General features: G+C 43.0%; 1 protein-coding gene across 4 annotated transcripts in view; it reads right to left on the bottom strand.

The window, feature by feature from the left end:
- The window catches only part of APP (amyloid beta precursor protein), a 140,532-nt gene that overhangs the window by 88,730 nt on the left and 37,984 nt on the right, over window positions 1-13,818 (bottom strand). For all 4 annotated transcript variants that reach the window (XM_083438613.1, XM_083438612.1, XM_083438614.1 and 1 more), the window contains exon 2: window positions 13,057-13,224. In XM_083438613.1, coding sequence (XP_083294739.1) covers window positions 13,057-13,224 — 168 coding nt within the window. The remainder of the gene's footprint in view (window positions 1-13,056; window positions 13,225-13,818) is intronic.

Below are 13,818 nucleotides of genomic sequence, written 5' to 3' on the forward strand. Positions count from 1 at the left end.
AAGTTTAGATTAAGGATAGACAAAATGTTAAGGAATTTAACAATAAAGAGTAGAGTGTGTTGAAAACTGGTATGGTACCAATATTTTTTGTTAAACATGCATTAACAATTTCTGCTAAAAATGTGATATTAACAATGTGTCACTTAAGAAGAGAAGAAGAGTTAGGATTTGATATCCCGCTTTATCATTACCCGAATGAGTCTCAAAGTGGCTAAAAGTCTCCTTTCCCTTCCTCCCACACAACAAACACTCAGTGAGGTGAGTGGGGCTGAGAGACTTCAAAGAAGTGTGACTGGCCCAAGGTCACCCAGCAGCAGCTGCATGTGGAGGAGCGGAGACGCGAACCCGGTTCCCTAGATTATGAGACTACCGCTCTTAATCACCACACCACACTGGCTCTCTTATGTGAATTGCTTATCAAAATGATAGTATTAGTTCATGCTTATCAAAATAATAAATAAAAAGTGTTGCCACACATCCCCAGTGGCGACTAGACATTCTGTTTTGGCTCCCACAACCCATGTCCCACAAGCCATTTGGCTCCTGGCTTTTCTATCCCAATTTCTAACACTGACTCACAACATTTGACATGCTCCCGTCCCCCCGCTCTGCTTTTAAAGTTTGGGGTGAAACCAAGCAGGTGTGCAGTTCTTGTCCCAAGTGGGAAGTCAGTGCTTGCAAGTGAGCACTCCTATGGAAAGGAGGGCATATCCTTGTGATGGGACCAAAACCCAACCCTCTGACTCCCGCTCCAACAAAGACTCAGTCAACTCCCATCAACTGGACAGCTGCCTCTATGACCAAGTACTTCATTCTCTGGAGGTGGAGAAGAGACTGACTGAACAAACTCTGAGTAACAACAGGCACTCGCCATGTTACAACAGCTGCAACACAGTGCCGGGCTGGGTGCAAGGTGTTGTGGCACAGCAACTTCCTGGCTCCCAAAAGCACCTGCGCCATACCATGCTGGATAAGCATGCTGGGGGAGGAGATACATGGTGGCTAGAGCATGGCAGGGGCATTCTTTCAGTAAAAGGTAAAGCTAAAGGACTCCCGGACGGTTAAGTCCAGTCAAAGGCGACTGGGGTTGTGGCGCTCATCTCGGTTTCAGGTCGAGGGAGCTGGGGTTTGTCCGCCGACAGCTTTCCAGGTCATGTGGCCAGCATGAATAAACAGCCTCTAGCACAATAGAACAACGTGCTGAGTAACAGAGCACACGAAAACACTGTTTACCTTCCCGCCCTTCCAGTTGGGAGCTGTAATTCAGCAACACCTGGCGGGTCAAAAATTCCCATTCCCCATTCCCAACCTAAACAAATCAAAGCAAAATGTTTTACTCTCTCTCTCTCTTATATATATATACCTTTTCCCTTCACTGATACATCAGCACAAAGCAAGAATGTGAGCAAGTTTTAATGTTGCTTTTAAATTACATTTAGTAATTTAGTATAAACACAAGGAATCATAAACTGCTTTTGATCCCTGAATTTAAACAATCATGAAGAACAATTGTATATTTTGAACTAAAAAAAAAAAATATTCATCTGCTATTCTAAAACCTAGACTGTTTTCTACTCTATCACTAAAAGAAGAAAGGAGCAACAAAGACTTTAAATGGAAATGAAATCAAGGTATCCAACAGATTCAAAACTTGCCAGGCTTTTTGTGGGTTTTTTGCAAGCACAGTCTTGGAATCAGTTCTGCGAAATGTATAAAGTTTTATTGACACAGGCATTTCCTAACTTGAGATTGCCTCAGCCACTTGATAGCATGATAACTTCCTTAGGCCTTTATGGAAACTCACTCTCTCTCTCTCAGCTTCCCTCTCTTGCTAGTCTGGAACACAGCTGTTCAATTAATCAGTCTGTTTATTTGAGGATGCCAACCCTCAGAAAGCAGGAAAATTGGGATCTTTTCCTTCTAACTCCATATGCAATTTTACTTTAAACTCCTCGTAAGCACCATCATATGTGCCGCTTTCTATTAATATGTTAACCATATGAACATTTTCTCACTTTCTTGTTTTCATAAAAATAAATTGCTCATCTAATAATGGGGGGAAGGAAAATTATTTACAAGAAACAAATAACCTTCCATTTCCCCCCTTCACTTTTACTTCCTAATACACTTTAGGCATTTACTAAGTCTTAACACCCTGTTTCCCAATCAGAATTTGATTAGCCCACGGCTGACTCTGCACATAATGTTAAACCATAGTTTAATACTATGTGCACAGTTTTTAAGCACACATGTTCCCCCTCTCCCCTGGCAGAATATATCTGAGCTCAGACTAACGATGGCTAATGTGAACTATAGTTCTTCATGGTAGGAGTGGCTAACCTTTTCCTTATACAGGGACACACTGATCCATGGTCAACCTTCATGTCTAAGTGGGTGTGGCCATTATTCATTTATTTTTAAAAGAAGTAAGGAGAACATTTTTACGGTTTGGGTGGAATTGTCACAAAACATCTTGTGGCATCACAACCTATTGGGCAAACAGGAAAGGCCAATAAATAAAAAATTATTTGAAAAATAGTAATATGGTGGTAGTTTTGAAGGCCACAATCTCTCTGTGTGTAACAGGATGTGTATGAAAATAGTCAGTTGGGGGGACGACACATTTTTTGAAAAGGAAAAAAATTGGGCCACACCTGGTTAAAAGAAATAAGTCAGCATCAGAAACCATGGTATGAAGTTAGCCTGTTTCCCTAAACCACAGTTTGCAAACAAATAACACTTAACAAACAGATTGTATTAATTACTTAAACTAAACCAAAATGGTCAAAGGCCTGGAAATGATGCCTTATGAGGAACGGCTAAGGGAGCTGGGCATGTTTAGCCTGGAGAAGAGGAGGTTAAGGGGGGATATGATAGCCATGTTCAAATATATAAAAGGATGTCACATAGAGGAGGGAGAAAGGTTGTTTTCTGCTGCTCCAGAGAAGCGGACACGGAGCAATGGATCCAAACTACAAGAAATAAGATTCCACCTAAACATTAGGAAGAACTTCCTGACAGTAAGAGCTGTTCGACAGTGGAATTTGCTGCCAAGGAGTGTGGTGGAGTCTCCTTCTTTGGAGGTGTTTAAGCAGAGGCTTGACAACCATATGTCAGGAGTGCTCTGATGGTGTTTCCTGCTTGGCAGGGGGTTGGACTCGATGGCCCCTGTGGTCTCTTCCAACTCTATGATTCTATGATTCTAATTAATTGCATTGTAAATTGTAGATTTTATTTGAAATACCATACATAAATAAAAACCTTGTAATATCTAAAACTATTATAAGGTAAAGGTACCCCTGCCCGTACGGGCCAGTCTTGACAGACTCTAGGGTTGTGCGCCCATCTCACTCAAAGAGGCCGGGGGCCAGCGCTGTCCGAAGACACTTCCGGGTCACGTGGCCAGTGTGACATCGCTGCTCTGGCGAGCCAGAGCCGCACACGGAAACGCCGTTTACCTTCCCGCTAGTAAGCGGTCCCTATTTATCTACTTGCACCCGAGAGTGCTTTCGAACTGCTAGGTTGGCAGGCGCTGGGACCGAACAGCGGGAGCGCACCCCGCCACGGGGATTCGAACCACCGACCTTTCGATCGGCAAGCCCTAGGTGCTGAGGCTTTTACCCACAGCGCCACCTGCGTCCAAAACTATTATACTGGGATGTTGATTTATCTCTTGCTGAGAAGAGGAAACCTATCTCAGGAATATGGAATCTGCAGCCTCCAGATATTATTGGATTACAATTCCCATCATCCCTGCCCATTGGCCATACTGGCTGGGGCTCATGGAAGTTCAGCAACATATGTATGACTGCAGGTTCCCCATCTATGTCCTATTCCTGGAGAGGGAGAAAAGTTAAAATGCATGCTGCACCTTCTATCAGTGAAAACAATTTCTTTAAAATAATGAAGATCACTAGGGTCTATAGGTGCAAGATGCTGACTACCATCTCAGCAGTGAACTCCCTTGAAATACCTAGAGGGGATGGATGAAATTCAATAGGGACCCATAACTGAGTCGTGTGCCAGTGGTTCCTCACTTCCGCTGTAATGCCTGATACAACAGCTTAAAATGGACATATTTACCAATATAATCCATGTATTCAAATATATATGCTTGTATATATAATTTTCATGCAGTTTCACATACTTACTTTCTCTCCTACTTTTTCTCTACATTTCTGCTACCTTTACATTTCCCCCAGATATTTATTGCAATCTATGCATTATATCCTTTGTGTGACTAGACATATTCTGTGTAGTATTCAAGAGGTACAGTCGGGTTAAGTACTTAATTCGTTCTGAGGTCTGTTCTTAACCTGAAACTGTTCTTAACCTGAAGCACCACTTTAGCTAATGGGGCCTCCTACTGCCGCTGCTGCACGATTTCTGTTCTCATCCTGAAGCAAAGTTCTTAACCAGAGGTACTATTTCTCGGTTAGCGGAGTCTGTAACCTGAAGCATATGTAACCCGAGGAACCACTGTATTTAGCCTAAAAACAAACAAACCTCAAAGCACATACTATTGATATATCAAGTTAGAAGTTAGTGAAGTTAAAATATCCCTCTCCTAAATGACATGTTTGGTAGATCTTCATCTAAAGAGAGAACAGTCACTTGATAATTCAACAGCTGTTCCAAAATCACCATTTTATACAATGACCCACTTTATGTCAACGTTCCCCTCTGGGCCTTGTGTGAGCTGTCACAACTGCACAAGCTTGGGAGCTCTTTTTATAATTATTATTATTATTATTATTATCATCTAATTAATTTATGCATTCCTGGTTTTACTACAGAAGTTGCCAAAGGCAATTCACTAATCTAAGAAGTTGGATTCAGTTTAAAGTATCACCTAGGCAACAGAAACAGCTGTGATTTCCCCTGCTTCTGAAACCGACTTTAGGGTCTAACATCAAAAAATATGAAGCTTCAAGATGTAGCAACACTCAGACTTTGAAATGGTGATCCAAATAATTAAAAAATGCACCGATAAATTCAAAACCAAGGCTGTATTCTGTATTTGTCTTCTATTGCAAATAACCTAACATGAAATGCACAGAGTTATCCAGCCTGGCAAGAGAAAATCATAGGCAAAGTGGGCCAAAACAGCAGGGGAGCTGTCCAGCTAAAGAATGCAACAAAAGAGGATGGGCATAAAAAGATGTTGCACTAGCAGCCACTAAGCAGGAACTGAATGGTTTTACAGTCGGACCTACTAACCCACACCCTTCCAAGGGCATAACTTGGTCATGATCCAGAACATCTATTAGCTCTTATCTCTTCCGTGTTGCCAAATGGACTGTCTCTCTATTAGTGGGGCAGGAGAGCTGAATTTTTTTTTCACATCTGGCAACCAATGTGCCCTTTTGGTTTCAGATAGTACATAAGTAGTTAAGTCTAAAAAGCCTGGTACACACATTTTTGCAGTCCTCTAGCGGCTATGCTGGCTCATTTATGAGAAGTAATGTAGTGTTAACTATGGAAGTGTATACTTGATTCTGACCAAACTAAGCCTCCTAGGACTGGATTTGATCCTGGGCCCATAATTGTCTCTGGTTCTGGTGTAGGATGGTGAAGTGTCCAGAGTTGTGTAGAAGTTGGTGGATAATACATCCCCTAATTCTGCAACCTCCCACCAAAAGGGAGACTATGCCTTCTAGAGTTGCAACCTCAGGCTATCCCTCAGGGTTTGACAACTGCCTCTGGTCCCAATCTCTGCTAAGGCCAGTGCTGGGGGTTAAACACATCTGGGTCACAATATTTGGGTTTAACCACACACATCTGTATGGGACCCAGCATGTGACCAGACCCTGATCCAGATAAGACATATTCACACGTATCCTGTCCTTCCTTGAAGAGCTCAGGATGGTGTGAATGATTCCTTGTTTTGTTTTAATTCACACAATCCTGTGAGAAAGATTGATAATAATTTTATTATTTATACCCTGCCCATCTGGCTGGGTTTCCCCACCCACACTGGGTGGCTTAAAGTACGTATAAAAACAAAGTAAACATAGATTGAGAAATAGTAACTGGCCCAAGGTCACCCCGAGAGTTTCACTGCTGAGTGGCAATTTGAATTCATATCTTTCTAGCACTCCAGCCACTGCATTATACTGGTTCCCAGGCCATGCCTGATCTTCTCCTAACTGTTCACCTCGCCTTGAGTTCTTGTTCTGTGCTGCCCAGTCAGCATTTCCTGCCACTTCTTTCCACAAAGCTTTTGGTCCTCATCCCAGTTTTTACTGGACTCAGATAACTGACTTGGCTGCAAGCTCAGTTACTTCTGATTTTGTCACCTTGACTGGGCTACTTACCCAGTTCCCAACTTATATTTGCAACCAACTCTGACTTAGTATACAACTTTCTCTGGAACTCCTCCAACAATCCATCCAAACCCAGTCCCACTGATGTAGAAACTCACTTTTACAGTTCCCTTGTACTGATCTGTCTAAGGCAAAGCATTAACACAGGACATGCAAGACTGCTTCAACAACTCTTAGGATCCATTGCAAGAAACTGCAGGCTGTGCAGTCAGACAGAACGGCCTGAGGGCAAACAGTCACTGTGGACAGTCACTTAATCCATGAGCTGTCGTTTTACCACAACCTCTCAAAATCTCAAGTTGTGTTTTAATCCAAACTGTGAAGAGTCTGGAATCCCTGAAGCAATTAAGTGTTGCTGTCATATTCATTAACAGTTTGCTCGGAGTCCCGGCCTTGATGGGAAATATGTTGACGTTCATGGTTAACATCAACTTGACATTCTGTCTTAATTTCAGCTCTTAAACACTGCTCAAAGATTTCTAAACACATGTACCGCATTAAGAATGTGCATTTGGAATCACACATTCTGACAACTGACCTCTAAAGTATAAACCCATTTATAAGCTCATTTATCTTAGGCATGCCGGAGGTAGCTCTTTGGATTCTGACCCACATTTTGGAGAAGTAATGGTTTAGAGAGTAACTGGTTTAATCTCAATGAGCCAGGAGGAAGAAATAAGTTTTAAGATTATACAGTATTAAGGTTTTTTAATTTACAGGGCAGCAGCTGAAATGCTTTAAGCATCTATGCACCGATGCAACTTGATTACTAATATAAGAAAAGCGGTGATATAAGTCACTACCCTTCCACATGTTTTGCTTCCTTAACAGAACAGGATGCCTCAGGGTGCACAAGCTATAACGATTACATATTCCAATCAACTAAACATCACCACGGAGTATTCCAGGGTTCAGACAGTGCTTTATTAATTCACAATGTGTGTCGGAAAGTCCTAAACTATGGTTTCACTGTATACAAATGAGTCTCAAGCTAACAAGCTTCCAACTGGACAAAAATTTACATATATATATATATTATTCACTTTACTGGAGTGTTACTGCCTAGCTGCTTCTATATTCACCAACTTCTATGTTCATCACAAGAAGTGATGTCCTGCTAAGGCTGAGAAAGACCTCTGTCTGAAATTCCAGTCAGTAGACAGTACAGAGCTAGCAATGGTCTAGCTCAGTGTAAAAGCAAGTGTTCCTAGCAGCACAAATAAATACAGAATGTGTTCATATGAGCACGATACAATCAGCTTTGGGCATGACTTATTCTCAGCTGGGGTTGTTGATGAATAAGCACAGCAAGACCAATTGTATAGATCACACACCTAAGGAGGGGAAATTACTTTCTTTAGTAATGTAGGCATTCTAAGGATTTGTCAAGACCCTGATTCCACAGCCCTTAATTTGCTATAATCAATTCCAATTCTGTGGCTTCACTTTGCTTAGAAGTATGGCAAGTTTAAGGTGTGAGGTTGAAATGCTCTTCCACTGGATTCTCCATGCATTTGTACTCTGCCTAGTGCTGGGAAACACTCGCTGATGTGCCTTGCATTGCTTGATTTTTTGACTTCACCTAATGCATATGTATGTATTTGTAATACATTTTCTCCTTCTCACAATACTCAGGGCATTTATATGCCTCCAATTGCTTTAAATGTGAAATGTGTTATGGCAAATGAAAGCTTATGCCATTAGTGCTTTGTTAGTCTTCAAGCACTCCAAAACACTCTGCTGCAATTGCTGCAACAGACCATGTGGCTACTCCCTGGTATATTTCACCCTACCCCCACTGAACTTAATCGGAGGTACTTCTGAGCAAGTCTGTCCATTTTTATTGGGCAATGTCTAACTAAGCTATACTCAGAGAAGACCAATTTCAGTGGGTTTACTCTAAGTTCAATATCTGCCACAAATTGTTTATAGCTGACGGACACCTACCATACAGCGGTACCTCTGGTTACATATTTAATTCATTCCAGAGGTCCGTTCTTAACCTGAAACTGTTCTTAACCTGAAGCACCACTTTAGCTAATGGGGCCTCCCACTGCCGCTGCGCGATTTCTGTTCTCATCCTGAAGCAAAGTTCTTAACCCGAGGTATTATTTCTGGGTTAGTGGAGGCTGCAACCTGAAGCGTATGTAACCCGAGGTACTACTGTATATTGGTTTGTCTGTCCATCTGCTTGTTCTCTATACTGTTTGGGGATCAGAAAAGCAGCACATACCTTTCTTGCTGCTAGTGCACATGAACCTACCCTACAGGAAACAAACCTGTCTACACAGGCCAGCAATCATTGAATTAAAAAATTGTCTGACTGACCTAGAAAATTCAGAAATGGGAAAAAAAAAATCTATACCCAAGCGAATTACAAAAATAAAGAATATAGAGAATAATGTCTTCAATCTGTTCTGATCTGCACACAGAGAGATGGTAAAAAAAACATTACCAGCCAGGAATTTCATATTTGGAGACCACAATCCTGTGCTCATTCAGCTGGGCGTAAAGGTAAAGGTACCCCTGCCCGTATGGGCCAGTCGTGTCCGACTCTAGGGTTGTGCGCCCATCTCACTCTAGAGGCCGGGGGCCAGCGCTGTCCGCAGACACTTCTGGGTCACGTGGCCAGCGTGACGAAGCTGCTCTGGCGAGCCAGCACCAGCGCAGCACACGGAAACGCCGTTTACCTTCCCGCTATAAAGCGGTACCTATTTATCTACTTGCACTTAGGGGTGCTTTCAAACTGCTAGGTGGGCAGGAGCTGGGACCGAAAGATGGGAGCTCACCCCGCCGCGGGGATTCGAACTGCCGACCATGCGATCGGCAAGTCCTAGGCACTGTGGTTTAATGCACAGCACCACCCACCACTGGGCGTACACTCTACTAAATTTTATGATCCTTACTTTTTAGTAAACACATCTAAGATTCCACTGTTACTTGGTCTATTAACAGCACAATCCTAACCATACCTATTCAGAAGCAAATTCTATGGATTTCAATGACGTTAACTCCTAGCAGGGTTAGAATTGCAGTTTTGGGTATGCGGAGCTGTACATACTGAGGCCCCCAGAGCCATATGAGTCGATCTTCTCCAACAACATTTGTGTGGACAAGGTATAGACGCTCTGAAAACAATCACTACCTGCCTGCCTGGCCAATCTTTCATTTATATTAGCAGCAGCCATCCGTGTCATAGAAAGGAGATGAGACTTGGTGAGAAATTATTGTGACTGAGGTGAGGAGGGATGATTTTGTTTGTTAATACAAAGTTGGGGGCGGGAGATACATTTTATGCCTACAGTTACTCATCTGCTTTGACGCTATCACGCTCCCTGCTAACAGGAAATTTGAAAACTTGCACAAATGTCCCCATCTCTGATCTGCAGCACAGTCCTGCTAGCTAGATAATAATTGCCAGAATGAAAAGGACAAAACTGGGACAGGATATAACATTCCTCCCTCCCTCCCGCTACTTTCCAGAATACAAAGCATGTATGATGTGCGTCAAGCAATGAACAAGAAGACATAGGTTGCCTTAATGTTCCTGTTTGTTGGTATCAGTGTAGTTTTTTTGATGTTGTCATTTAGGCTCCCAGCTTCCTATTCTTCTCAGTAGAAGTACCCATCAGTTCCCATGTTCAATCAGCTGTCTCCAATTACATACAAAATGAACAGCAAATAATATGCCATGTGCTGTGTTTCAGTAAATGGCACTGTGGTCTAAAAAACTGAGCCTCTTGGAAGGTCAGCGATTCGAATCCCCGCAATGGAGTGAGCTCCTGTTGCTCTGTCCCAGCTCCTGCCAACCTAGCAGTTCGAAAGCACGCCAGTGCAAGTACCGTATGTACTCGAGTATAAGTCAACTTTTCCAGCACATTTTTAATGCTGAAAAAGCCCCCCTCGGCTTCTACTCGAGTGAGGGTCCTTTCAGGCTGCTCCTTCTTCCTCCGCCTTTGCCACTGTCAGCGGCAGCGGTAGAGGAACGAGCAGCCCAAAAGCAGCCCTTTGGGGCTGCTTGTTCTTCCTCCGCCGCTGCCGCTACCAGCCTCTGGTGTGGTGAACCGGCTTATACTCGAGTCAGTAAGTTTTCCCAGTTTTCTGTGGTAAAATAAGGTGCCTCGGCTTATATTTGGGTCGGCTTATACTCAAGTATATACGGCAGATAAATAGGTAAACGGTGTTTCTGTGCACTCTGGCTTCCGTCACGATGTTCCTTTGTGCCAGAAGCAGTTTAGTCATGCCGGCCACATGACCCGGAAAGCTGTCTGTGGACAAACACCAGCTCCCTCGGTCTGAAAGTGAGATGAGCGCCGCACCCCATAATCGCCTTTGGCTGGACTTAACCGTCCAGGGGTCCTTTACCTTTTACCTTTACTTCAAATGTAGTTTTACTTTTTAGGGGACTATGCACAGAGGCAGAGCCCTCCCCTCAATCACTGCAGCTGCTCCAGAAGCTGCCTATGGTGCAGGATGGAGCAGGGTATTGCGCACATCTGGCACATCTCTTAAATGAGCTGCACGAGCTACCGGTGCGCTTCCAGGCCAGGCTTGAAGTTCTTAAACAGATTTGCAAAAGCCTTAAATCAAGGACGGGGAGCCTCAGACCCAGGGGCAGCAGCAGGGCTAGGGGAGGAGTAAATGCTTGGCTTAGTATTGTGTGCAAACCAGGTCACTGGCTTTGTGATTCTTAAATGAAAAGCAATATATATATATATATATACACACACACACACACACACACACACATATACACACACACACACACACACACACACCGGTGTGTGTGTGTGTGTGTGTGTGTGTATATGTGTGTGTGTGTGTGTGTGTAGTTCTATAATCTGGGACTTCATTTTAAACATATTTATGATTTTCACACCTTTGGACTACAGAAACATATGAGCAAGACACAAATTAAGACATAGTTGCCTGTTCCATCTGCAGCAGGCATGGGGAATCTGTGACTATCCAAATGATGTTGGGCTACAGTGCCAACCATTTTTATGTATAAAAATACTTATAAACCAAAATTTAATTTTAAAAAGTATGTAACATATATACAACAAAAACTATTTTCTTCTTCTTTAAGTGTCTGCAAAGGTTGCTGAGAGCTGCTAGCAAACCGTAGTCCCCTCCCAAAGGTACAATTCCCAAAGTATACTAACATCCAATCCCTCTTCACAGGGAACTTTGGGAATTGTAGTTGTGAACGGAATAGGGGGCCTCTAACAACTCTCAGCACCTTCATCTAACTACAGCTCTGAGAATTCGGCCGGGGGGGCGGGGAAGAGCCATGACTATTTGAAGAGGTTTCTTAGTGCATTAAAGGTCTAGTGTGAATGTGGCTCTCTGGGATGTAAAAACTGGTATAGCTACTATCCATTTCTCACAACATTGTTCATAATTCATTGTTTGGCTGCTGTAGACAAATTGCCCACCACATTGCCATTCACTCCTGCTGAGAATTGCTTGTAGCTGAATTTAGGAGATGTACCTTTCTTACTTAAGCCTACGTTAAGAATGCATGATTCCAGTTCCCCATGGACAGAGGCAGCAAAGACCAGAAAAAGAAGTGGATTTTCTAGGGCTTTCTAATCATTACTGCCACAAACCTGCCTGACACATATACACACTATGCTTTTGCACTGTGCCAACTAAATGTAATGCTACTGCCATGAATTTAAAACTTAGTTTTTTTTGTGTTGTACTCATACGGCTATAAGGCCACAATGTGGTTAAAACTGAGAAGTCTTGGGGGATGATGCTTGTGGATTTCATTAAAGTCCCTCTTACCTATCATCTCATAACTTGAGCATGGTTTTTGCCTTTCCCCCCTTGTGCTCACTTCTGCCCATTCAAAGGAGAGCATCAGATGATTGGTTATGTTACCATAACTTGTACATAGGTTCTCAGCCTCATTGGCTTCTTACTGTCTTTTAAGAAAGGTTTTGTTTAGAAGTCTGCAAACTTTTTACACAATTTCATAAACATAGAAAAGAAACAACAACAACAACACAGGGCATGAAGGAGGTTGGCTGTGCAGTACAAAAAAGAAAAGGCTTAAAACAATGACTTGGTGGAAAATCACTCATTTCCAAAATTCAATTACAAACCAAAATGGCTATTAATACTTATACTTGGAAATCAGTCCTTCGTATGAAAACTAACGGTCAAAGTGACTAAATCCATCCTTTGTTGCTTCACTGCCACAACCAAAATATCAACCACCTGGGCTCTAACAGGATATAGAATCACAGAATTGAGAGTTGTAAGGGACCCTGAGGGAAATCTAGTCCAACCCCCTGCAATGCAGGAACATATGGATGATAAACCATTATTTTTCTTGGCCTGCTTTGCAAGGCGAACATGCTGTAGAAAACCAACACAAAGCTCTTTGTAATGGAGAAAGCAACAAACTAGGACTTGACACTGTGTCCTGTGGGGCAACTTATGAACTAGGGTCTTGATTAAACAAGCACACTCCTTATCCTGAGGAGAGCTGTGCAAACTATTAGCCTGAACAGACTGAATGCCTTTTGTTAGCTTCAGGCAGAACTCACTGGCCACAACTTGAAAGCTAGAGAAATGTTCATTAAATTGAACAAAAGGACAAGACAATCCAGAGGATTGGGAGGGGGGGGAGTAGATGACAGAAGATTCCACTTTGAAGCTGAAAGATTTGCATTCTTGGTGGTTGTTAAAAACTATTTATGTTCAGGCAGAAACTTACATGCTGACAGTACTGCAAAATCCCTTCTTTTGTCGCAATGCAGCTCTTGGTTCCAGAAGGGTCAGATTCCCATTTTCCGTTCTGAACATTCATATGCATATTCAGCTTGCCACAGAACATGGCCACTTGGGGCTCCGCCAACAGGCCAGCATTTCCATCAGTAGGCACCTAGAACAGAAAAGGCAGACAGTATTACTTCATTATTGAAACCACAACAAGAGTTTGGATTTGGATTTGATATCCCTCCTTTCACTCCCTTTAAGGAGTCTCAAAGCGGCTAACATTCTCCTTTCCCTTCCTCCCCCACAACAAACACTCTGTGAGGTGAGTGGGGCTGAGAGACTTCAGAGAAGTGTGACTAGCCCAAGGTCACCCAGCAGCTGCATGTGGAGGAGCGGAGACGCGAACCCGGTTCCCCAGATTACGAGACTACCGCTCTTAACCACTACACCACACTGGCTCTCAGCAACCTAAAGTAACAAACCTCTCTCTGTGTGTGCGTGCGTGTGCACAGACATGCACACTTAAGAGCACCTGCAAAAGTTCAAAAAGCGTAAAACAAATCATCACTTCACACATTAAGGCTGGCAAAGCATGCATTTCAGATTTGCTCAGCTTGGGCTACAGCTGTTGTCAATAGGCCTTTTGTGACATGGCAACTAGAGAAAGCATGCATATGGCTGTGCACCCACCCACGCATATGCATATGGCAGTCACCCAGAGATTTCAGAAGACAAACAACTGACTCTGGTGTCATAGGGA

This window comes from Podarcis tiliguerta (assembly GCF_965153285.1).
Source record: "Podarcis tiliguerta genome assembly, chromosome: 4".
NCBI lineage: Eukaryota > Metazoa > Chordata > Lepidosauria > Squamata > Lacertidae > Podarcis > Podarcis tiliguerta.